At 44.2% G+C, this 23,225-nt stretch overlaps 1 protein-coding gene across 2 annotated transcripts in view; it reads left to right on the top strand.

Moving 5' to 3' along the window:
- The window catches only part of SH3PXD2B (SH3 and PX domains 2B), a 105,164-nt gene extending 98,964 nt beyond the window's left edge, over nucleotides 1-6,200 (top strand). The window contains exon 12 of one of the 2 annotated variants that reach the window (XM_077137654.1): nucleotides 90-6,200. In XM_077137654.1, coding sequence (XP_076993769.1) covers nucleotides 90-1,631 — 1,542 coding nt within the window. In that variant the 3' untranslated portion in view covers nucleotides 1,632-6,200. The remainder of the gene's footprint in view (nucleotides 1-89) is intronic. The other variant, XM_077137653.1, reaches the window with a different exon arrangement.
- The last annotated feature ends 17,025 nt before the right edge of the window (nucleotides 6,201-23,225 follow it).

Below are 23,225 nucleotides of genomic sequence, written 5' to 3'. Positions count from 1 at the left end.
ATTCCCCAGGTGGGTAAGTTTAATATGGCCACATTTCTCCCCAGTGGGACCATCGCCTTCTCACCGCTTCCGTCTGCCTTCCATTGCAGGTGATCGAGAAGAACTTGAGTGGCTGGTGGTACATTCAGATTGAAGAAAAGGAAGGATGGGCCCCAGCAACCTTCATTGACAAGTATAAGAAAACCAGCAATGCCTCAAGACCCAACTTCCTGGCTCCACTGCCCAATGAGGTGACCCAGCTCCGGCTTGGGGATGCAGCAGCAACAGAAAACTACACAGGTTGTGAGGCCGTCGGCCCCTCCCGGCCCCTGCCTGATGCACCGCATGGCGGGGTGGATGCAGTGATGCTGTGGTCCAAAGACTGGAAGGGCAGTAAGGAGGTCCTGAGGAAGGCATCTTCAGACACGTCTGCATCTGCAGGCTATGAAGAGATCTTAGATCCTGACTTGGAGGAGAAGCCCAGCCTCCCTCCCCGGAAAGAATCCATCATTAAGTCCGAAGGGGAGCTGCAGGAGAGGGAGCGCCAGAGGCTGGAGCACTTCAGGGGCTCTTCGCCTAAACCTCCTGGCATGATTTTGCCAATGATTCCAGCCAAACAGAACCCCCCAGCCCGGGACAGCAGGAGGCAGGAGCCCAAGCCTGACAAAAGCAAATTGTTCCAACTGAAAAATGAGATGGGGCTGGAGTGTGGCCACAAGGTACTGGCCAAGGAAGTAAAGAAACCCAACCTCCGGCCTGTCTCCAAATCCAAAGCTGACCCACCAGAGGAGAAGCCAGAAACCATTCCCCAGAACCCCTTCTTGAAGTCCAAACCTCAGGTTAGGCCCAAACCAGCTCCTTCCCCCAGGACAGAGCCACCTCAGGGCGAAGACCAAGTGGACATTTGCAACCTCAGGAGTAAGCTCAGGCCTGCCAAGTCCCAAGAGAAATCCTCGTTGGATGGGGAGAGCCACCAGGCTGTTGGAGGCCAAGATGCAGTCTTTGGCCGCAGCTTTCTACCTGGGGAGGGGCCTGGCCGTGCCCAGGAGAGGACGGGCAAACAGGATGGCCTTGCCCCAAAGGAGATGTCCTCCAGAGCCCCTCCAAGACCAGCCAGGACGGCAGATCCTGTGCCCAAGAATGTCCCCATCCCTCTGCAGGAGCCTCCCCAGCTGAGGCCGGTGGTCCCACCCCGCAGACCACCACCACCCAAGAAAAGCTCTTCATCGCCCAAGCCCCTCCCGGAAGTCAAAGGGCCTCAGCCAGAGGCCATCAAAGTCAAGGCCACCCCGGCCCCTGGCCGCGCCCTGCTCGTCCCTCCGAAAGCCAAACCTTTTCTCTGCAACTCCTTAGGAGGCCAGGATGACATGAGAGGCAAAGGTGGGCCGGGCCCCCGGATGGCAGGAAAGATGGGAGAAAACAGGGAGAGACCAGCAGCAGCCCCGTCCGCCAATGCCGACGGCCCGAAGGACTCTCTTTACGTGGCAGTGGCCAACTTCGAAGGCGATGAAGATACCAGCAGCTTCCAGGAGGGGACGGTGTTCGAAGTCCGGGAAAAGAACAGCAGCGGCTGGTGGTTCTGCCAGGTCCTGAGCGGGGCCCCTTCCTGGGAAGGATGGATTCCTTCCAACTATCTCAGGAAGAAGCCATAGCTGCCGCCTCCCACCCTGCCTAGAGGTCCCGTTGTTTCCCACTGGCTCTACTCATATATTTAATACGCCTCCTAATTTATCATTCTCCATGCAGCTGCAAAGAAAGGCAGACCCGGAGTATTAGGGCATCTTCCCTCGTCCTCCATGGGAATGGCAGGCATTCTGCGTGGAGAATGAGATGCCAGGTTCTCAGGATCACCAGGTCTGATCCATCCTGTCATAGCCCGTGGAGGTTCAGAGGCCGCCCCCCTTGCTTTCTATCCACATCAGCGTCCCTACCTTAAGAGATCTCCTGGCCAGTGGCATTGGCATCCAGCTTCCCTGCTCTCCAAGCAGTGGGACCGTGACTCTCTAAGTCCTCCCAGGACCAGAGCCCACCATCGGGAGAAACCCCAGGAAGGGTCACTTTCCCAGGAGGGGACATGGCTGAGGCATCATAAGGGACAGCCCTCCCTGGTCTCCCACCCAGTCCGTAGTGACTTGCTCTTTCTTCTCCATGTCTCTAAAAGCCTAGTGGCTTGATTCATTCAATTCCCCAAAGGCCTGGTACCACACAAGCACTTCATCCTGTAGAAGTCAACACCGTGGTCAGTCCCAGGGAAAGCGCCCTTGCCTCCTAGGCCTCAGGCAGGGGACCTCTGAGGGTGACCTCTGGTGCAGCTGCCCCTGGCGTGGTGGCCTAGGGGTCCACTTGGCCCGCGGACCTGTCTCCCTTCTCTCTGAGTGCCATGATCAGTCATAGAGGGGTGGTTCCAACCTGAGCACACCTCACTTTCCTGCTGCAGGCTCAGGTCCATCCCAGGACTTTTGGACACCAATCTCCTCCACTTCTACCTACCTAGTGCAAGAGTTTCAAAGTTTGTTTGAATAAGGGGGCCATTCCCAAGCCCTGCCCCTTTTTGAGAGCCCCTCTGCTGAGTAGCTGGTACCAGTGGGCTTAGCACTTTGCATTCATGTGTTAACCCTTGCAGTACCCCTCTCGTGAGTATTATACCCATTTTATGGATGAGAAAGCTCAGGGTTCAAGGTACTCGCAGTCACACAGGCTGTGAAGAGGAGGAGAGGGGATTTGAATCTGGGCCTGCCTGACTTCCATGCTTGTGCTCTTCTCCCTGTCCAAGGCAGGCGTGACTGGGGAGAGCTAGAAGCCAGCTGGGTGCTAGGGGCAGGGTGCTGAGTGGTGCTGGGAAGAGGGTGTTTATGATTGCTTCCACACCTACCACCCTCCAACTTATTGCAGCATGCTTCCCACGCTCAACAGCTGCTCCTGTGGGCAGAGGATACCCAGGACCCTGATAATCAGCGCAGAACCCTGTTCCCTGCTCCTGTGCTAGTACCATCCCCCACCCCCAGTGGAGGGAGCTTATGGATCAAAGGGGGATGGAGGGAAGGCTAAGGTAGTCTCTCATGTCAGCCTCATGGAGCCCTGGAAGCTTGGGGACTGGCAGCTGGCTCTCCATTATGCTGAGTATAGCAAGCACAGCCGTAAGGAGACAGGGACCCAGAGACCTGGAGAGAGGGACCTGCCTCTCCCTCTCTGGCATTTGTAGAGTCCATTTTTTCTTTTCCCTTGCACTCTCCCTGTCTGTCATCTCGCTGGAAGGATCCCAGCATACATCCTCAGTGACATCTTTGGAACTGAGAGGCCAGCCCCCCTGTGGACGCTCACTGTCCACCTCCAGTGCCAAAGATTGATGTGCAAAGGCCCCTCTTTTGCCCACCCTGCTGCTGTCACAGGTTCTCTGGATACTTTAGGAGGAGAAAAATCTTCCTCTGATCCACAGCAGCAACTTGATTCCCTTCCTGCATCAACCTACAAAGCCCATCTCCCAGCTCCTCTGAGAGCGGGGCCCTGACGTGCCTCTGGTAAGGCCTGCCTGTCCACGGCCCCATGCCCAGAACCTTCTGGAAAGAAGGGAGCTGGTAGAGGGCCGCCCACTGCACATCCCCTCCTGATGCCAGACTTGGGAGGCATCTGACCCATAGCACTTCCCTCTCCCCCCCAATTTGCTTTCTGCCTTCCTTTACCTTTCCAAGTATTTTTGTGAGCACCTACTGTGTGCTCGGTGTTGGTTAAGACCAGCCTGGGTGCAGCTCCATCCCTGGCTGTGAAGAGCTTTGATTTTGTCCACTGACTTCATCGAAGTAGTTGGTCTTTTGCCTCATTCCCTCTTTCCAGGGGCCAGCAGGGTGGGAATGAACTGGCTCTGCCTGTCTCTGGGCAGAAAGTTTTTCTGCAAATGAAAGAATTTGCTTTTTTTAAAAAATAATATTCTGACATGACCTAAAGGTGCTGAAGCCACATTCCTCTCGGTTCACTGTCCTTTATTCAGGTCAAAACTATGATCTGAGGACTCCCTTAACCAGCTCCTTTGGCCACAGTGGGTACTTCCCTAGCCATGTGGAATCGGTGGGTCCTGACAGCCAGCGGCTCCTCCTTGCCTGGGGACTTATGTTTATACCATTCGGGACCACGGTCCCTGTTCTGATTGATGGGACATATGCAAAACTGCCCTGGAGTTATGGCTGTGGAAAAGGTCCATGATAATAGAACTCTCATTCCGAGCACCTGGCAGGTCACCGGTGCTTTGAGAGCCCCCCTCCTCTAAGTTAAGTCTCACAACCACCCTGTGAAGTGGATATGATCAGCACGTTTTGTAGTGAGAAGATTGAGGCTCAGAGAGGTAAGTCACCCACTCAGCCAAATAGTGACAGAGTTGGGAATCAAATCCAGGGGATTTGTCCTCTCCAAGGCCCATGGCTTTCCCTTTGCCATCAGCTGTGAAGCATGCATGGAACTTCCAGGAATTCGGGTGACCCTCCCACTGAATGTAGATTCCCTGCCCCCAGGTCATACATGTTAGTTGTAAAAAAAAAAAATCACAGGCCGAAGGTCAGCCCCAGGGGTCAGCAAGGTGACATTTTTCTCTGGCCTCATCCTGGCTTATCACCCTGTGACACATCCTGGGGTCAAAATATACCTTGTGGTGCCACCCAGATCTTTGGAAATTCTGAATTTTAGGACTGCCATTGGCTACAAAGGGCCTTGGCTCAAACAGGGAAACAACGCCTCCTCTTTCCTTGCCAGGTGATGAGTTCATGTCGTTGTCCCAGGCTGGGCTCAGCTGGAACCACTTTTAATGCCCCTCCCCTCCTGGGGAATTTGTAGAGCTCGTTTCAGACTTGCAGTAATAATTCTAAGACTCCACTGGGAGGCTTCTCCACATAATCACTTTTGAAGGCAAAGGTCTCAGCCTTAGAACATTTCTGAGCCCACTTGGGATTTCATTACCAGGTGGAACATGGTTGAACAAACTTGCCACGTTAAAGGGCGGGTGCTGGGCCTCTCCAGCGTTGGGAAAGACCTTAGATATGAAATGGGTAGTCTGATAGTTAACGCAGTCCCTTACCAGGTACCCAACCCTGAGTGGAATAGAGAGAAAAGAAACTGCCTGCCCTCCAGTGGCTGGCAACGTGACATCATCAGGGACATCCCTCGCTGTGAGCCCCTGTCCTGTCCTTGTGACAGGGCTGCCCCCTGGGAAGTCTTGCCCTTTCTTCAGACTGTGAAAATGGGCATCTAACAGACCAAGCCTGCGTGCGGCAGTCTTGCCCCCCAGCCCGCTTTCCAGACCCATCCTTTAGGGCTTTTGTGTCTGCTGCTGGGCAGCTGGCCAGGACCACCCGCTGAGGATTCTTGCCCATCCAGCTTGGAGGGATGTTTCGCTTCTGGTGCTGCCCTGCCAAGCACCCTCATTGTATTTACACATCCCACCCCATTTCTAACCTCTGCTCCTAAGTAGACCTTAGAGCCAACCAGGGATGAGGGGCTTAAACCTCTGCTGTCTTTGGGCCAAACACAGCACCACACCAGTAGCCTTCACCTTCGGGTCTTCTGTACATGTGACAAGGAAGGTGTCCCCACCCAGGCTGACTGTAGCCCTAAGCAATTCTAATCCAACGAAGGCATCGCTATCCATCTGCCCGGTTTAGGCCTGTTAAGGCTTTCATTGCAACATAATTAGGGACAGTGCCCCTTTCCCTCAAGAGGAGATGAGAGACTGGTCACCTTGACTACACCCACATTTCCTGCTTCGGGAGCCACCAGATATAATTCGGCCATCTCTTGGGTCCCTCCAGGAATGTGGGGCCTGTGACAGTGTCGTCCCCAAACCTCGTGTCCAGTTCAAAAGCTGATGCAGGACATCTCAGCCCTCCTCACAGCCTCTCGGAAAACTGACAAGTTGTGGTGGGTTTTTTTTTATTATTATTTCCTTTTTAACACAAAAACATACGTATGTGAGTATATACAATGTGAGGGAGGGGTGATGAACAGTTAGCCTTAGCATGTATAGATGATAAACCATTAGACATTTTTTTTATTATTATTAAATAAAAAAGTGCTTGACTGGTTTCAAGCTTCGCTGTGAAGATGCGGTGTCTGTGGATTATTTTTATTTGGCCGAAGAAATGGCACATCGCTTTGTGCCCTGATATCCTGGTCTGGGGTCTTTTGGGATCAGAGAACAGAAACCTATGCAAGCTATGTTTGCCAGTTGCCCAAAATTAGGGGTAAAGAGCCCTCTCTGGTCCCTCATGGACCTTCATTTTTTTAATTACAATGTCCCAGAACCATAAGAAATCTTTCCTTTATTTGCTGGATATCTGTTCTCAGCCATGTGCCTACAGATGGAAAATCTCAGTTGTCCAATGAGTCTTGCACCTCTCCTTGGCATCCCTACCAATGGGCAAGAATTGGAGCGGAGGAGGGATGGATGGACATCAACCCCAACTCAGAGCCTCCTCAGCACCAGGTGAATCTTTAAACCACATGACACCTCCCGCCCCCTTCCAAGGGAGAGGAATAGAGCCACCAGAATCCCTGAGCAGAACTTCAGAACAGGGGATTTGCATGCAATAGTTATTGTCCCTTAGAGAAAACACCTTAAAGAACGCAGCAATCACAAGTTTCTGCTTCTCTGTGTTTATTACCCTTCCTAATTTCCTTCATAAGCTATCCTTAATACTGCTTTCACAAAGTTAATTTAAGGCTGTTATTAGTGATTAGAATTTCTATCCCTTCCTGGTATTTTTATACCTACTAACTTTAGGTTTTCCTATGAGATTGAAAGTAAAAGTCTGTCTAAGAATAAGGCCCGCTGGCTTTCAGAATACTTGCTCCACTTAAAAATCTACAGTTTTAAAACTAATTCTAGGTAAATGATTATTAAATGAAGTAAAAGAATATTTGGATTCCCTACCTCTTCTCCACCCCATTCCCTCTTCTCTCATCAACAAAAGAACTTCATTTGCTTCGTTTCTCTGCTTCTATACCAGGTGTGACAAAAATATATTTAAGAAATCTGGGACAACCTGTGGTTTATTTTATGCTAAATGTAACCCCTCGATAAAAAAATGGCTTATGTTTATATGTCACAGTTGAAATATAAATCTTAGCACAGATTGAGATGAGAAATTTTACAAATGTTCTTTAGAGAAACCAACTAAAACTAATTTTAGAGTTGAACCTCTCTAGTATTCAGTTTATATTAGTTAAGTTTAAATAACTTTGCAGGGCCCTGCAAATTAATAACCAGTATGAATTATATTATTCCAGGGAAACTAACCTTACTGCTAAGCAGTGCGTTATATTACACAGGGATTGCTGTCTTTTCAAGTTTAAAAACTATGTAAGATGATAGTGTCATGAATGGTTTAAAAGACATCTAGTGACTTGCTTATTTTAAGTGATTACCTTATCAGAAAACTGTATTTTTAAATACATTTTTAAAAGCGCCTTTTGAATATATTTTGGACAGTGGATTTGAGCAACTACATAAAAGTAAAATTCCCATCTTCAAAAAGAAAAAAAAAAAAGAATGCGATCACCTCCTGGCAAACTTCCTAGGAATAATGGTCATTAGTCATTTCTGTTTCCATTAAGAAAGAAAAATTCTGTGCTCTGGCCTTCCTTCTCTGGGAGCCATTTTCTCCCCAGTCTTTCAGACAAAGAGTCCTAAGGATGCCAACTGATAATTGCATAGGCTTCCCGGAGCAGGCTTGGAAGGGTTCCTGAGCCTCATGGGACAGAGCAGGGCAGGGGTCAGGAACCAAGCCGCCTGGCCTCACCTCTCTGGTCTGCACGGTCTCTTTCTCCACATTTCTACCTCATGACCTCACGTCTTCAGGTCTCACAACTGGCACACTCACCACTCCCATCTAGACTGGTTCGGAAATGCACCGCTGAAGGTGACCCAGCCCTCTCACACACCCACTCCCTCTCTGCTACAGAGTCCGGTAAGCTCCTGGGTCCAAAAATCACATTGTGATTTTCTCCAAGTCCGGGGTCCTTAATGTCCATTCCTTCTCTGATTCAGTGTCCATGTCATCCTGGTGAAATTTCTTACCCTGTAACCACCCATGCCTCCCAACCAATTGTTCTCCAATTTTATGGGGCTTGTTAAAATACAGATTGTTGGGCTCCATCGATGAAAAATCAGAATCAGCAGGACTCGGCTTCCTTAACAAGCACCCTCAGTGATTCTAAGATGGTTTGCAGCTTCGCTTTGCAGCTTCAGAAACAGCCAGACTCAGCACCTTTACCTGGCATAGTCTTAAGTGCTCAAAAATGGTGCACGGAACTACTATTATCTTTCACATCCTTATTTTTCTGAGCATTTACAGGCCTGTAGGGCGCTTCACATACACTGTTTTATTTCACTCTCACCATTTCCCGTGACATAGATATCTGCATTTTACATATGAAAGCACCAAAAGTCAGAAAAATGAAGCCACTGACCCATATGGCGATTAGGATCCTATATGGTCCTAAATCTGGCACTTTCATCCCATATTATAGCCCCACTCAAGTGCTAATTATAGCATGACTCTTATCCTGATTTGATTATTTTAAATTAAAAATTATAGTCAAGAAATACTTCTCCTTTCAAAAACCTAATCGGTAACTAAGGAGTAGCTTTTGCTGAGGATGTACTATTAGCTAGGTACCTTATGGATGCTCTTTTTTTTTTAATACATGGGCAGGCACTGGGAAATGAACCCGGGTCCTCTGGCATGGCAGGCAAGTGTTCTTGCCTGCTGAGCCACCGTGGCCCAGTGCTCTTTCTTTTAATCTTTGCTACAGTTGTAGGTAAGAACTACTATTCCCATTTTATAAATGAGGACTGAGAGTCCGTACAATCAAGGAATTTGTCACACTGAATAAGAGGATGAACTTGGAAATCTAATTCCAAAGCCCCTCACCCTAATAAACCAGCTCCAGACCTTCCCACGCAGCATACCCTAAAATGTGTTTGCTGGGAAAAAAAGGTCAAGGGGTATTCTGAAATAAGTATTCTGTGGACACATCTGTTTGGGAAATGCTGGGATAAATTAAAGTTTCTTTATTGCAGGACCTCCTGAAGCCTTTGACATTAATAGCACACAGCGTGAGTGTCCCAGAGTGGGGTTATTTCTATTGGATTCCTCAAATGTGCTTGACCATGAAACCATTCATGGAGCATCTAGCAGGAGCAGTGTTTCATGTAATACTCTGGAATATGTGAAATTTAAAATTTCAGCCCTAACTTGAATTCCGCCTGAACCACAATCCTTACCCAATTGTAAGCTGATCCCGCACCCTAATTCCAGCTGTAACTGCAACCCCATCTTTAATGCTGACCTTAAAAGCACTGCAAAGCTAAAAAGCATGTGAAAAGATGTGCGTCTTCATTAGCTATTAGGGAAATGCAAACCAAAATCACAGTGAAATCTCATCTCACACCTATAAGAGTATCCGCTATTTAAAAAACAGGAAACTACAAATGTTGGAGAGGTTGTGGAGAAATAGGAACATTTAGTTACTGCTGGTGGGAATGTAAAATGGGTCAGCCACTGTGGAAGACAGTTTGGCAGTTCCTCTGAAAACTAAATATTGAGTTGCCCTAAGACCCAGCAATCCCGCTACTCAATGTATACCCAGCAGATATATATATATGAAAGCAGGGATACAAACAGATATTTGTACACTGATGTTCATAGCAGCTTGATTCCCAATTGCCAAAAGATGGAAACAATACAAGAGTTCACCAACAGATGAGTGTATAAACAAAATGTGGTATATACATGCAATGGAATATTATGCAGCGTAAGAAGGAAGGAGGTCCCAAAGCATATGACAGAATGAACTTTAAGGACGTAAAGCTGAATGAAAGGGGGGTTGTTCTAGTTTGCTAGCTGCTGGAATGCAATATACCAGAAATGGAATGGCTTTTAACAAGGGGAATTTAATAAGTTACGAGTTTACAGTTCTAAGGCCTAGAAAATGTCCCGATTAAAACAAGTCTAAAGAAATGTCCAATCAAAGGCATCTAGGGAAAGATACCTTGGTTCAAGAAGGCCGATGAAGTTCAGGGTTTCTCTCTCAAGTGAGAAGGCACGTGGCGAACACAGTCAGGGCTTCTCTCTCAGCTGGAAGGGCACATGGCGAACACGGCATCATCTGCTAGATTTCTCTCCTGGCTTCCTGTTTCATGAAGCTCCCCGGGAGGCATCTTCCTTCTTCATCTCCAAAGATCTCTGGCTGAAGGACTCTCTGCTTCGTAGTGTCACTCTCTCTGAATCTCTCTCAATCTCCAAAATGTTTCCTCTTTTATAGGACTTCAGAAACTAATCAAGACCCACTCAAATGGGTGGAGACATGTCATCCCCTAATCCAATTTAACAACCATTCTTAACTAAATCACATCAACTAGGGAGATGATCTCATTACAGTTTCAAATATACAGTATTGAATAGGGATTATTCTACCTTTAAGAAATGAGATTTATATTAAAACATGGCTTTTCTTAGGGGGCATACTTCCTTTCAAACCAGCACAGGGGTGCAAGGGTAGTTCAGTGACAGAATTCTTGCCTGCCATGCAGGACACCTGGGTTCGATTCCTGGCCTGTGCACTTCCCAATAAACAATAGAAAAACAAAACAAAAAAATTCAACAAATAGTGCTGCAATAATGGGATAGTCACATGGAAAAATAATGAAATGTGACCCTGCCATACTGCATACAAAAAAAAAAAAAAACCTGAGGGAAATAAGCCAGACACAAAAGGACAGATATTGTATGATTTCACTAATATGAACTAACTAGAATATGTAAACACAGAGTCTTAAAACGTAGAATATAGGTCACCAAGAGATACAATGATGCTAGAGAATGGGGAGTGTACAGAATTGTTAACGAGGTTGAACTTAACTGTTTGGGAATGGATAGAGGTGATGACAGCTCGATATTGGGATTATATGCCATACTGAAGGTGAATTTGATTGAAAGTGATTCATTAAAGTCATGTATGTCACCAATTAACACTGCAAATATAAATAAGTTCCTGCATGCACTACCACAAGTGTACAACACTCGTACAAAGGGGCTCATTAATAGAGTGGTAAATGGGAAAAAATTACCTGTTGCAAGCTACAGATTATATTTAACAGTAATACCTTAATAGTCTTTCACCAACAGGAACAGGTGTATCACAGCAATTCTAGGGGTTAATATATATGTATTAGGAATATGAGATGTTTGGGGTTTTCCTTTTCCGTGTGTCTCTGTTATTTTTCCCTTTGGAGCAATGAAAATGTGGCTAAAATTGAGTAGGATGATAGGTGGGCCACAATGGCTCAGCAGGCAGAGTTCTCGCCTGCCATGCTGGAGACCCAGGTTCGATTCCTGGTGCCTGCCCAGGCAAAATAAATAAATAAAATTGAGTAGGATGATGATTGCACAACTATGTGATACTGTGGCACACTGATGGTACACTTTGAATAGAATATATGGTATGTAAATATATTTTAATAAAATCTGCAGATTGAAAACAATTAAAAATAAAATAAATTTAAAAAGCATTAAGAGCACAAAATACTTCTTTGAGTGGAGAGCTGCTCCTTTCAATTCAAAGATACCCTGTTTGCTACAGACATGCCTTGGAGCTGTCTGAATGGATTTCCCCGTATTGAGATCACCACATGTCCAAAACTGTTCCCAAAGCAGCAGCTAAGAATAGAATTTGTTTTTTACCATAAACAGGCTTTCCTTTAGAGAACTGTAAATTAGTGGCAATATTCAAAGCATACATATTCAAGTTCATAAAGCCCAGATTCAGCTCATCCTAAGACTCAGGAGATCCTACAATAAACCATGTCCTCTGATTTCCTTGCAGCTGTGTGGAACATGGCCACCTACTTCTACAGTATAATATAGAATAGTCTTCCATTGATTCTATAGTGTAGAATATTCAAACACTTTTTTGTGTGTACCATCAATAAAATGTTTAGCACACACACACACATATCACATGCACCAATAAATAAATATTTCATGCACATTATTGTTAGGTGGGAAACTCCTATGACTTGGCCCCTCCCAGCAGGACCCTCAGAAAAGGAGACCTGGGCTGGGATCAATGAGCAGGTTTCGTTCTGGGTTTCAGGATTAGGAAGCCACGGCTGCCACATGCCACAGCTGCGCCAGATGCTACTGATATTTTGTTCTCCATCTCCCGGACCCCTCTGTCTCTCTCAATCAGCTCTGAACTCAGGCACAGAGAAGGCAATGCTATTTATTAGGCTCCCTAAAAACTAATTATTGGCTCCTTATTATGCTAATTTTAGCCAATTTATTATGTACAATAAGTATTATATTTTATAATAACACATTTACAAAAAAATGTCTGAAGGAGATATGTATAAAATGAAAAGATCTAAGTTTTCACTGCACTCCAGTGACCTTTCACTCACCCCTTGGGATGCAGGGAACCCCTTCTTGTAATCCTCTGATAATGGAACAATTTTATGGATTTTGGAGTCAGACAGATCTAGGTTTGAGTTCTGGTTTTGATCTGCACTTTACCTCTCTGTTACTCTGTATCCTCATCTGCAAAATGGGAACGATAATGCCTTTCTCACCACAGCGTTGTGAAGATTATTACATACCTAGCACACAGTAGGGACTTGTAATAATACAGAGTCATGATTATTGTTTTTATGAAGATAAGGTACATTGAGTCATGTGCCCCAGAAGAAATGCGTTCTTAATCTTAAATCTGCATTCCCGTGGGCGAGAACCCATCATAAGTAGGACCTTGTGAAGACGTTATTTTTACTTAAGGTACCACCCAACAGAATGAGGGTAGATCTTAATCCAGATTACTGGAAGCCTTGTAAAGAAGACACAGAAATCACAGAATCCAGAAAGGAAGGACATCTCCAGGTGACAGGAGGCAGGGATAAACCAAGGAACCCCAAGGATGGCTGGCAGCCAGCACCAGAGTGCCACCGACTCATGGAGAAAGGATGGTTTTACCAATGCTGGGATTTAGGTATCTGGCTTCTGAAACCTGAGCCAATAAATGCTTGCTGTTCACACCAAAGCAGTGTGTGGTATTTGTGATAGCAGCTTTGGCAAACTAAGAAAAGTAAAGAAAACAAAATCAACAATCTTCAAAATATTATTTTCACTGCCTAGCATAGGAGTTGCCAAACTTTTTTTTACAGAATCAGATAGTAAATATTTTGGGCTTTGCAAGCCAAGAAGCAAAACAAAAATATCATGGACGTTCTTACATAACTATTTAAAATGTAATCGTTTTCAAATGTAAAAGCCATTCTTAGCTCACAGACTATAAAAAACAAAAACAGGCAACTGAATGGATTAAGCCCAAGTGTTACAGTTTTGGCTGACCCCCGGCCTCCTGTATATTCAACTTCCATATTGTTACTTTTCTTTAAATGAAAGTTTGTCATGTGTTTATGGAACATCAACCCTTGAACATGATCATGAAACATTTGTCTGAGTACCCACCACTCTACTCTCCTTGGAGATTCATAGCACACACTGGCACTTCAAAGGCTCTGAGAAATCCTGCAACAAAGAAACCTAAAGAAGTTAAAAGTCGTTTTAATCCAGTGTTTCCAAATTGGATTTCAGAACAGAATCCTCTCTCTCATGTAACACAAACATCCCACAGAACACAATTTGGAAAGTGCTGCTGAAGATTCTAGAACTTAATCATTATTCAGAATTTCACCATATTAAACTGAGCTTATGCCTCATAATGCATGCATAGGACAAATCTGACTTGGGTAGGATATGTTACCTTCTACCAACTCGGTCTTCACTCTCGAAATAACTGCAGATTTGCTGCTATTTCTCCCTGCGCTTATCTCAGGACCCTAAGCATGTTCCGGTGAAGAATTCTGTGAAAGTCCCTCTGGAAGGTCAAGATGCCTCGAGACCCTTGTGTACCCTGGGGAAGCCGTAGCAGCTGCTGCATGTCCTTGGAGGAGATCTGAGGCCCAGGTCATTTCCTTACTGCTGGGCACATGAATCTGATAAAGTGCTTTCCACTTTCGTTGTATGTTTGTTTCTAATTTCTGAACCACGTTTTTGAGGTGGCACTCCTTATGTTTACAAATGGGCTTTCAAATCCGAGTTTGCACCCACTCATATTAAAGGTAACAAAATTCTTAAAGACCCCTAGTGTTTAAATGTAAATGACTTTAATTATGTTACCTAAATATAAATCTACATAAACTAGGCATAAACATGTTCTCTTTGTAGCTGTTATAGAAATGAGAAGTGAACGCTTTAGAGGTTGAACACACAATTTACAAAATCAGTAGAGTTTATATTAATGGCATTAGGGGAAAAACTGATGTTGTTTTGTCATAACTCGTGTCTCTGCTCATAGCACCTGGATGGAGCCAATCTTACTGAAGTGGAGTTTTTTGAACCAATCTGCCTGTATATTCTCTGCATCCTAACTCAGTTTCCCTATCATTTTCCTCTAATGGAAATATTGGGAAAACTCTTGTTAAAGCAGCACATCACGTCATTTAGTCCTCATTTGGTACAAATACGTCAATTACATATTCAGTCAAACTTGGTTCATTTTGGGTGGGCCACAGTGGCTCAGCAGGCAGAGTTGCTGCCTGTCATGCCGGAGACCCGGGTACGATTCCCGGTGCCTGCCCATGGGGGGAAAAAAGAAAAAAGAGGGGAAAAAAAACTTGGTTCTTCTCCTCCCTAGCCCACAAAATGTGCAGTACTATCCTGTGATCCCAATGAACCTGCTGGCAGGATAATTAATATATTATCAAATATATTATTAAAAATACTTAAAAATATATTTTAAAAATATGAAAAAAGTTAGGGAATGATAGCAGAATAAGAAACTCTGGGAATCAGTCCCTCCCCAAAAACAAAAACAAAAAAAACTAAGTAACTAGCAGAAACTACCTGAATCAACTATTTTGAAATTCCAGAATCTAGTGGAGCACGGTGCAGCATGGAAAGAGGAGCAGGAGAAAGAAGCTGATAAATTGTGATGAATACCAGTGAGTCTCACCTTCCTTGCAGTGCTACCATCCCTGTTCTCCCAGCCTCATGGCAGGCAGCAGAGGGGACTGGAGCTTGGCCTCTGGCACAGCTTGATGATGCCAGGCTGAGACATACAAGACCTTGTCTGTCAAACCACAGGGGTGTGTAGTCTAATAGCAGACTACTTTTGATCAACTACTTCGAATTGCTGGGGGCCAGATTACCTATAGGCATGCCTAAGAGTTACTTCTGGAGGACCTCTGTTGTTGCTCACACGTGGCCTCAGTCTCTCTAAGCCCAACTCTGCAAATGAAATCACTGCCCTCCCCCCTACATGGGACATGACATCCAGGGCTGAAAGTCACCCTGGCGACGTGGGAGATGACTCCCAGGGATGAATCCAGACCCAGCACCGTGGGATCAACAATTACATCCTGGCCATAAAAGGGAAAAGAAGTATAACTAATAAAGTATCAATGGCAGAGAGAGTTCAAATAGTCAAGAGGCTACTCTGGAGGTTGCTCTTACACAAGCTTCAGGTAGACCTTGCTACCTGTCATAACCTGCCAATCCCCAACCAGGACCATTCCAGCCAATCCCAAAGAACACCTAGGGTAATATATAAGATTCCGCAAGGGTTTCCCTGCACTAGAGTAACTTTCCAGAAACCTACAACCTCCAGATGGGTCCCTGGTCCAGATAAGTCCTGAAACCTAGCCCACCCTCTCCAGAACTTCCGATAGTTCCATCTCCCTACCCCATATTAGTGACAGACCCTTCCAATATCAAAAATTTAGAATTGCCATAGCCCAAACAACCCCAAAGAAAGGTATGGAAAGATCAAAGGTGATGGTGGAATTATATATAGAAAATAGGACTTAACAATGCTGAATCATTAAATTGATATCTCTTTTAGCCTCCAGTATTTTAGAGCAGCTACAAGTAAAAACCTAAAATTGTGGAATCGTAACCCATGTCAAAGTCTGAAATAAGTTCTACAACTAATTGTGGTGCTGTGCTTTGAAATTTATAGCTTTTTTGTATATATGTTATTTTTCACAAAAAAAAAGAAGGAAAAAAGTCAATTGTGATGATAAAAAAGTATTTAAGCCCTCTAGCCTCCTATATTCTGGAGCAGCTAGAAGGAAAAATATGAGAGGATTGTGTGGTAGCCCATGACAAACTCCGGGATCTGTCCTGTAACCACTTTTTGAAGAGTGCTTTGAAAACTATGGCTTTTTTTTTTTATTATTTCTTTGCTTTGTATGCATGTTATACCGTACAATTAAAAAGTTACAAAAAAAAATTGCTGGGGGCCAGCTATGAGAGCAGCTGTCATTCCAACACCCCGGGACAAATGTGGCAGAGGAATCCTAAAGGCAGTAACCTTACTCAAAACTATGGAAAACAGTTAAAGGGCTTCTTTAATCATCCAAGGGCTGAGTCAAGCATAGGAGAAGCTCCTGATGTCCTGGCAGACCCCTCTCCAACCCCCTCCACAGTGCAGGATGGAGCCAGTTTGCACTCTCGTTGTGGATCCAGAGGGAACAGAGAGGCCCCTGTGTGCATGCTGGGGGGCACGTGTGTCACAGTCAGCTATTGAGTAGAAGGCTGAGAGGCTGAGCTGGAGAACTTGTCTTCCGCTAGCCCTCACAGAGTTTGCCCCGAGGGCAGAAAAGCAGATTGCAGACAGCAGGGACAGTGTGAGAAACAACTAGGTTGACGCATCCTGGGGCAAAGGACATGTATTAAGTCACTCAAGAGCGCACCGAGGAGAGGGTGAAAGTTTATTTGAAAGGAAGTATAGGGGATGTTCACTTAAACTCCTATAACTGTAATGGGGGATTCCTGAGACGTCTAGCATAAGCTCAGGAAAAGAAGCAGGATTCACAGCTACAGGCAGAATCAGATAATTCAGAAAAGACCCTGCACTTCCCATATGCATCAGACTCATCTCTTGATAGGCGATCTAAGCTCTGAAGAAGACACTAGTCAAAGCAGAGCCAATTTGCAAAGACACGAAAGGGGTTTTTGTTTTGGTTTGCTAGTTTTGATTAGCTACCGGCATTCAATAAAATCTGTCATAACTCTAGCAGGGTACAAAATGAAGAAGCAGACAGTTCAGGAATTAAATCCCAGAGTTAACACTCTAAAATATTAAAATGTACAGTGTGCAACAAAAGATTACAAGACAAACAGGTAGTGACAGCCCATTCAAGGAACACACAAAAATCCAGAAACCATTAACAAAGAAGACCAGACTTTGGACTTACCAAAGACTTTTAAAAAAAGTGATCCTCACTATGCTTAAGGAGATACAGGAAATACAGAGAAAGAATTCAAGTATAAGAGGAAAACAATGAATGAGCAATATGGGCACCTCATTGAGATTCTCAATAGGAACCAAAGAGAAATATAGGAGTTGAGGAACACTGAAACTGAAATGAAACATTCCCTAGTGGGTTTCAACAGCAGATTAGAGGTGGTAGAAGAAAGAATCTGTGATATCAAAGAAAAGACAAATGAAATGAGTCAGGCTGAGAAGCACAAAGAATAAAGAATTTAAAAGAATGAACTGAACAGAGCTTAAGAGACTTGTCGGACACCATCAGACACACTAATACGTGCATTGTGGGAATCCCAAAAGGAGAAGAAAGAAAAGGAAAGGACTATTCAAAGAAATAATGGCAGAAAACTTCCCAAATTTAACAAAAGATATGAATATGCACATTCAAGAAGACCAATGAACAACAAACAGGATAAATTCAAAGAAATCTACCCCTAGACAAACACTCATCAAATTGCTCAATACCAAGGACAAGGAGAGGGTTCTGAAAGCTGTAAGACAAAAGCAATGAATTATGTACAAAGGAATCCCAAGAAGATTATGTGTTGATTTAGCATCAGAAACTGTGGAGGTAGGAAGGCAATGCTATGAAATATTTAAAGTGCGGAAGGAAAACAATTGCCAACCAAGAACTTTATATATGGCGAGACTTTATTTCAAAAACGAGGGAGAGATTAAAACATTCTCAGATAAACAAAAGGTAGGGAGTTTATTACCTCTACAACTACACTATAAGCAATGCCACCGTTCTTTAGACTGAAGGGGAATGACACTAGGCAGCGGATCAAAGCAAAATAAACAAAGACTTCCAGTAAAGGTAACCACATGGTTAATGTCAGAACCATTGCATTGCATTTTATGTGATGTAACTCCAATTATTACTTTTGTTTTTTACAATCCACAAACTGTGGGGTTTTTTTGTTTGTTTGGTTGGTTGGTTGTTCTGGTTTTTTTGTTGTTGTTTTTGGCATGGGCAGGCTCCAGGAATTGAACCTGGGTCTCAAGCATGGCAGGCAAGAATTCTGCCACTGAACCACTGTTGCACCACCCACAAGTATTTTATTTTTTACACCTCTTATGCCATGAACTCATAGGGAATAGGCTGCAGAGCTCGGGCTCCTTTCCATTTGATTCTCACAAAGAGTGCTTCTCTAGGTGGAGCAGGCTGGCACTTCAGTTGAACACAAGTTTCTTTTTCTTTGGCTTCCTTTTTTTCTGATCATTTTCCTTTACATGCTTCAGAAAGCTATCTCAGCTCTTAGAGTGCTTAATATGCACAATATGCACATTAATTTTCTTGGCAAGAATCTTGCCCTTCACTTGTTTGTTTACAACAATGCCAACAGCATGCCAAGTAACACTGTAGACCCTTCCAGTTTTGCCACGGTAACATGCATGGGGCATTCCTCTCTGAACAGTACCCATTCCCTTGATGTCTACCATATCGCCTTTCTTATAGATTTGCATGTATGTCGCCAGAGAAACGAGCTCCATGTTTTCTGAAAGGCCTAGAAAACACAGCGTGAGCCTCTCCTCTTTCCCCTCGTGTGCATCACTTTGGTGAATTACTGTAAGATGGTGGTTCCAGCTGAAAGGCTACTTATTACTTTTTTTTTTTAACCATTTTTCACTTGTAAAGTATAACATATATATATTCAAAGAAAAAAAAGAAATAAAGCAATAATTTTCTTTCTTTTTTTTTTTTACATCAGCAGGCACCAGGAATCAAATCTGGGTCTCTGGCATGGCAGGAAAGAATTCTGCCTGCTAAGCCACCATGGCCCACCCCAATAATTTTCAAAGTACACTTCAACAAGCAGCTACAGATCAGTTCCCAAAGTTTGTAATGGACTACCATACCCTCAACTCAGAATTTTCCTTCTGCTCAAAAACACTGGCAGCTTTATCAGAGTCAAAATAATGGAATCATACAGTATCTGTCCTTTTTTGTCTGACTTATTTCACTCAGCATTATGTCCTCAAGGTTCATCCATGTTGTCGTATGTTTCAGAACATCATTTTGTCTAAATGCTGCATAATATTCCATTGTATGTTTATACCACGTTTTGTTTCTCCACTCATCTGTTGATGGCACTTGGATTGTTTCCGTCTCTTGGCAATTGTGAATAATACCTGTGCTGGTCTGAATCTGTGGTGGACCCCAGAAAAGCCATGCCCTTTGATCCTCATTCAATATTGCTGAGTGGGAGCATTTTGATTGTTTCCATGAAGATGTGACCCACCCAATTGTGGGTGGTAACTTTTGATTAGATGATTTCCATGGAGGTGTGTCTCCACCCACTGAAGGTGGAGTTGCTTGCTGGAATCCTTTAAAAGAGGAAACATTTTGGAAACATTCCCTTTTTGGTAGAGCCATGTGAAAGCCAGCAGATGCTGCCATGTTCACCATGTGCCCTTCCAGCTGAGAGAGAAACGTTGAACGTCGTTGGCATTCTTGAACCAAGGTATCTTTCCCTGGATGCCTTAAATTGGACATGTCTATGGACTTGTTTTAATTGGGACATTTTCTCGGCCTTAGAACTGTAAAGTAGCAACTTATTAAATTCCCCTTTTTAAAAGCCCTTCCGTTTCTGGTATATTGCGTTCTGGCAGCTAGCAAACTAGAACACTGCCACTATGAACATCAGTGTTTGCAAATGTCTGTTTGTGTCACTGCCCTCAGCTCTTCTGGGTGTATACCAAGTATTGGTATTGCGGGGTCATAGGGCAACTCTATTTAGTTTTCTGAGGAATTACCAAACTGATTTTCACAGTGACTGAACCATTTTACATTCCCACTAACAGTGAATAAGTGCTCCAATTTCTCCACATCCTCTCCAACATTTATAATTTCCTGTTTGTTTAATAGCAGCCATTTTTATAGGTGCGAGGTGATATCTCATTGTCATCTTAATTTGCAGCTCTTATAGCTGGTGGAGATGAGCAGTTCTTCATACGCTTTGAGCCATCAGTATCTGCTCTTCAGAAAAGTATCTTTTCATTTCCTCTGCCCATTTTATAATTGGGTTGTCTGTTCCTTTGTTGGTGAACTGTATAATTTCTTTATGTACACAGGATATGAAAGTTTCATCCAATATGTTGTTTCCAAATATTTTCTCCCATTGAGTTGGCTGCCCCTTCACCTTTTTAACAAAGTCCTTTGAGGCACAGAAGCTCTTGACCTTAAGGAGCTCCCATTTGTCTATTTTTTCTTTCATAGCTTGTGCTTTAGGTGTAAAGTTTAAGAAGCTACCTCCTATTGCTAGATCTTGAAGATGTTTCCTTACATTTATTTCAAGAAGTTTTATGGTACTGGCTCTTACATTTAGGTCTTTGATCTATTTTGAATTCATTTTTGTATAGGGTGTATATTAGCTAGGGTTCTCTAGAGAAACCAAATCAGCAGGAAATATCTGTAGATATAAAATTTATAAAAGTGTCTCACATAACTGTGGGAACGTACAGTCCAAAATATGTAGGGCAGGCTATGAAGCTGACAATTCTGATGGAGGGTCTGGATGAACTTCACAGGAGAGGCTCATCAGCTGAAGCAGGAAGAGAGCCTGTCTCTTCCGAATCCTCCTTAAAAGGCTTCCGGTGATTAGATTAAGCATTACTCGTTGCAAAAAGACACTCCCCTTGACTGATTACAAATGGAATCAGCTGTGGATGCAGCTGACATGATCATGATTTAATTCTGTGAAATGTCCTCATAGCAACAGACAGGACAGCACTTGCCCAACCAGACAAAAGGGCATCACCACCTGGCCAAGTAGACACATGAACCTCACCACAACAGTTCACTCCTTGTCAACTTGGCAGCTACGCATATCACCTTAAACCATACTTAATTTCTAAACAGAAAACAATAAAAGACACATTTTTTCCTCCCCTAACAATACTCAACTGTCCTACATATAACCAGAAATACATTAAATCTCCCCAGGATAGGGTGCAAGTCCTGGTGTAATATTCATTCTTAAACTTGATATCTTACAACTTAAATACTACAACATGAACAAAACAGCACTGCAATCCTTGTTTCTGTAACTGATCACATGGTCAAAGTTCATATTTATCACTACCTTCTTCCACTACCAATTCCATGTTCCCTTTACCCTCAGCAAGCACTTCAGCTGGCTGTGGTTCTTTGCCTAATGGGGTGACCCAAACCTTCATTCCTGAAGTTTCAGAGCCATTGGCAGTCCTGCCTGGATTGGGTTGTTGTATTTTTCCATTGATTTTTATCACAGGGCATGGTAGACACCCTAAGAGGTTGCCTCTATTCCAGGAAAACTCTTCTTTACCTCCATTGCGTAGTTGCAGTCTTATTTCTCCCTGATAGTCAGGGTCAATCATCCCAGCCTGTAATGTAATCCCTTCTTGTCTTGTTGATCCAGGGGCATGAGTAGCCCAGTGATCAGGTGGCAGTCTTAGATTCCAGTTCAATGGAATCATTGTTGTTTCTCCTGGTGGAAGCACTCCTGCCTTTGGAATTAAAACTTGTAGATCAGCAGAGCTCAAGGTCTCAGGAACAGGAAGCAGACATTTTCCTAGTGGATCACTAGGGGTAATAGTGAGTGGTGCCACTCCCATTTTCACCCCTTGGTTCCTGGGCCCATGGATCTCTATGGGAGAAAAAGTACCATACAGTGGATGCTGATTCAGAGCGTACACAGCTTCTTGGAGAACATTACCCCAGCCCTTCAAGGTATTGCCCCCTAGTTGGCAATGTAATTGAGCTTTCAAAAGGTCATTCCACCGTTCTATCAATCCAACTGCCTCTGGATAATTGAGAACATGGTAAGATCAGAGAATTCCATGAGTATGTGCCTATTCCTGCACTTCATTTGCCATGAAGTGTGTTTCTTGATCAGAAACAATGCTGTGTGGAATACAATAACAATGGATAAGGCATTCTGCAAGTCCACAGATGGTAGTTTTGGCAGAAGCATTGCATGCAGGGAGAGCGAAACCATATCCAGAGTATGTGTAGATTGCAGTTAGAACAAATTGCTGCCCCTTCCATGAAAGGAGTGGTCCAATTTAATCCACTTGCCACCATGTAGATGGCTGACCACTCAGGGAATGGTGCCATATCTGGGGCTGAGTGTGGGTCTCTGTTGCTGGCAGACTGGGCCAGTAGCTGTAGCCAGGTCAGCTTTGGTGTGTGAAAGTCCATCTTGCTGATCCCATGCATAACCTCCATCCTTACCACCGTGACCATTTTGTTCATGAGACCATTTTGTTCATTAGGCAATGACAGGAGTTTCTGGGGAAAGAGGCTGACTTGTACCAACAGAATGGGTCATCTTATTCACTTGATTATTAAAACCTTCTTCTGCTGAAGTCACCCTCTGGTGCACATTCACATGGGATACAAATATCTTCGTGTTTTTAGGCCACTCAGAAAGATCTATCCACATACCTCTTTCCCACACCTCTTTGTCACCAATTTTCCAATTATGATCTTTCCAAGTTCCAGACCATCCAGTCAAACAATTAGCAACAGCCCATGAGTCAGAATGCAAATGCACCTCTGGCCAGTTCTCCATCCAGGCAAAATAAACAACCAGGCACACTGTTTGAAGTTCTGCCCACTGGGAGGATGTCCCCTCACTACTGTTCTTCAAGGACACCCCAGAAAGAGGTTGGAGTGCTGCAACTGTCCACTTCTGGGTGGTACCTGCATATCATGATGAACCATCTGTAAACCAGGCTTGAGTTTTCTCTTCCTCAGCCAATTCACTGAAAGGAACCTCCCAAGGGGCCATACTCTGGTCTGGGAAAAAGAAGGTAATGTGGCAGAAGTGGAGACCATGGGCATTTGGAAGGGCCACTTCCTCATGTAACTTACTTCTGCCTTCAGGACC

The sequence above is a fragment of the Tamandua tetradactyla genome, chromosome 20 (assembly GCF_023851605.1).
Source record: "Tamandua tetradactyla isolate mTamTet1 chromosome 20, mTamTet1.pri, whole genome shotgun sequence".
NCBI lineage: Eukaryota > Metazoa > Chordata > Mammalia > Pilosa > Myrmecophagidae > Tamandua > Tamandua tetradactyla.
Note: the sequence above shows the minus strand (reverse complement) of the source record. Positions and strands in the feature narration are given on the sequence as shown.